Below are 3088 nucleotides of genomic sequence, written 5' to 3'. Positions count from 1 at the left end.
CAGGAGGCTTTGACCTCCTCTCTCTCTTCTCCTACATCCAACACCTGTTCCTGTTGTGTTACCCACTCTGCTCACAGCTTTCTCTTTGATGTTGCCCTATGGTTTCGGGTGAGCTCTTGTATAAGGCTGTTTGCACAGGCTATTTCTCTGCCTTAGTTGTTTTTCTCAAAATTATCTGCATGGTTCATGAATCCACGGCCCTCAGCTTTCCTGCTCAAAATCCCCTTATCAGAGAAGATACAATGGAAAATTTTCTCTTCACTTTAGGACTACCTTGTCTTGCATTATTTTATTTAGTAGTGATAACCACCACTTGAAACATCATTTGCTCATTTGTCAATATTTTATTGCTCCCTCTGGCACACACATATCTTAGATACAATCTTGTTAAGGTCAAACACACATCACTAATTTACAATGCTTTCAACAATGCTTGTCACAAGATAATTGGTTAAAATATTTGTTAAGTGAACAAAAAATGTCTCAGGAAACTTATAGAGGACAACATTGCTTTGGGTAAATGTTTTGATTCAGAACTGCAATTATTTTCAGCATCATGGAAAACATGGAGCTTTTGAGATCCTTGCAGGTTTTGGCTAATTATTCTAGATTGATAGGTAATGTATGAGAATTAATGAATGAAGCAATTTGAAAACACAAATTTCACCACACAAATGGCAGCATTTCTTTCTCTCTCTCTCTATCATCTATTTGAGAGAGAGAGAGAGAGAGAGTGCACAGGTGGGGGGAGGAACAAAGGGGGAGGAAGAGAATCTGAAGTAGACTCTGCCCCAAGGAAAGAGTCCAATGTGGGGCTTGAACTCACCACCAGGAGATCATGATCTGAGCTGAAACCAAGAGTTGGTTGCTCAACTGACTGAGCCACCCAGGCACCCCAATCACAGCATTTCTTTTAGCTCTGTGCTCACTGCTTGTGACTTTACTATGCTCTTGTCTCTGTTCCAGCTGTTTTCAGCAGTTACATGGAACAAAGAAATCAAACTCCTATTTCAGAATTTATCCTCCTGGGACTTTCAGAGGAGGGAGAACTGCAGCCACTGCTCCTTTGGCTGTTCCTGTCCATGTATCTGGTCACCTTCAGTGGGAACCTGCTCATCATCCTGGCCATTGTCATGGACTCCCACCTCCACATGCCCATGTACTTCTTCCTCTCCAACCTGTCCTTTGTAGACATCTGTTTCACCTCCACCACCATCCCCAAGATGCTGTGGAACATCCAGACACAGAGCAAAGTGATCACCTATGCAGGCTGCCTCAGCCAGATGTATTTTTCCATGCTTTTGGCAGGATTAGACAACTTTCTCTTGACAGTGATGGCCTATGACCGGTTTGTGGCCATCTGTCACCCACTGCACTACATGGTCATCATGAACCCCAAGTTCTGTGGCATCCTGCTTCTGGTATGCTGGGTTTTGAGTGTTCTGGACTCTCTATTACAAGACTTAATGGTTTTGCAATTGTCTTTTTGTACACAGTTGGAAATCCCTCACTTTTTCTGTGAACTTAATCAGGTGATCCAACTTGCTTGTTCTGATACCTTCTTCAATAACCTGGCGATTTATCTTGCAAGTGGACTTCTGGGTTTTATTCCACTCATTGGTATCCTTTCTTCTTATTCTAGAATTGTAACCTCCATTCTGAAAATTTCATCTTCTGGGGGCAAGTATAAAGCATTTTCCACGTGTGGGTCTCACCTCTTGGTTGTCTCCTTGTTCTATGGTACAGGCTTTGGGGTGTATCTTAGTTCTGCTGCTTCACAAAACTCCAGGACAACTGCCATAGCTTCAGTGATGTACACAGTGGTCACACCCATGCTGAACCCCTTCATCTATGGTCTGAGGAACAGAGACATAAAGCTGGCCCTAAGAAAGCTCTTTAGCTGAGAGACACTCTCTGCATATAAGGATCCTTTGTTTCAAGATGAAGACATGTGTAATAGGGCTCAAAACCCTAGAAGACCTAGATCTTAATATTTGTATTAGTTCATAGAAAGACAATTTGCTGTTTATCTTTCTACAGTATTTTGTCTCTCTAATTATTCATACATTATGACCAACTATTTTTTTTTTTAGTTAACAGATAGTGTAATAATAGGTTCAGAAGTAGAATTTAGTGATTCATCACTTATGTACAATACACATTGCTCATCACTACAGGTGCCCTCCTTAATGCCCATATCTCATCTAGCCCATCCCTACCTACCTCCCCTCCAGCACCCTTGGTTTGTTCTTCATTGGTAAGAGTGTCTTCTATGATCTTTTCCTTTAAAAAAATTTGATAGCTCATTAAATTCCTCTGCATGAACTTTTAGCAGCAAATAAATAATACAGATAATTGAGTACTTACAATGAGATAAGAAGAGCCAGAGGAATAAATGTGGAATGCTTCCTCCCTCAGGTGAAAGCAGTTTTCCATTAGAGGATCTGCTTTGGGAGAAAAGTCACTTAACATAGCAGAGGCTGTATCTAGGGGTTCCTGTCAATCCCCCCCCCAGAAAGAGAGCACATCTGCAAGGGCAGAGGCACCCGGAACGCTGTGCAATGAAGTTTACACAATCCACATTCACCACGAAATACCTAATTTTCAGTTGCTCAGTTCAAACCATAAATTAAGTGTGTAGGTAATAGAAATTACAACTCCTGATTTTTCAGGCCAATGGTGTACTTCTCAGTGCTTACTCCAGGGATGCATTATTACTTTTCTTTTAGTATTTAGGTAGGCAGCAACACTGCCTAGTAATTTCCCTCAGCACCTCCTGCCATAATAGTCCTTTTACAGATCACAAAGGAATATGGACTTTCTGCCTATTGCCAGCTAACTCTTTGTAGTGATGCATTCCAGAAATTAGGCCGTAATAAAAGGATAAACATATGGACCTTACCTGTGCTTTGTGAGACAAAGTAAGACGAATGTCTCCTCATGACCTGACCCCGGAAATCTCCAGTTGGATTTGTCAGCTATAATGGTAACTTCCTATTACCTGGTTCACAGTTTTCTGTGTAAAAGTCTACAGGTCCCTCGAACACTAGTATTCAGATAAATGATTAAGGATCTCTCTCTCAAAAGA

The 3088-nt window shown here is 41.3% G+C and overlaps 1 protein-coding gene across 1 annotated transcript; it reads left to right on the top strand.

Annotated features, from left to right (window-relative positions):
- The first annotated feature begins 641 nt into the window (after positions 1 to 641).
- On the top strand, positions 642 to 2160 carry LOC118014691 (olfactory receptor 7A17-like). The gene has a single exon (XM_035011056.1). It carries the CDS (start codon positions 984 to 986, stop codon positions 1902 to 1904), a length of 921 nt encoding a protein of 306 aa, XP_034866947.1. The 5' UTR covers positions 642 to 983; the 3' UTR covers positions 1905 to 2160.
- Positions 2161 to 3088: the final 928 nt, after the last annotated feature.

This window comes from Mirounga leonina, unplaced genomic scaffold (genome assembly GCF_011800145.1).
Source record: "Mirounga leonina isolate KUSES-001 unplaced genomic scaffold, KU_Mleo_1.0 Mir_159418, whole genome shotgun sequence".
NCBI lineage: Eukaryota > Metazoa > Chordata > Mammalia > Carnivora > Phocidae > Mirounga > Mirounga leonina.
This window is presented reverse-complemented; position numbering and strand designations above follow the sequence as displayed.

Excerpts from the sequence above, each read along its gene's own strand:
- LOC118014691 (XM_035011056.1), top strand. The coding sequence starts at position 984 with ATGGAACAAAGAAATCAAACTCCTATTTCAGAATTTATCCTCCTGGGA.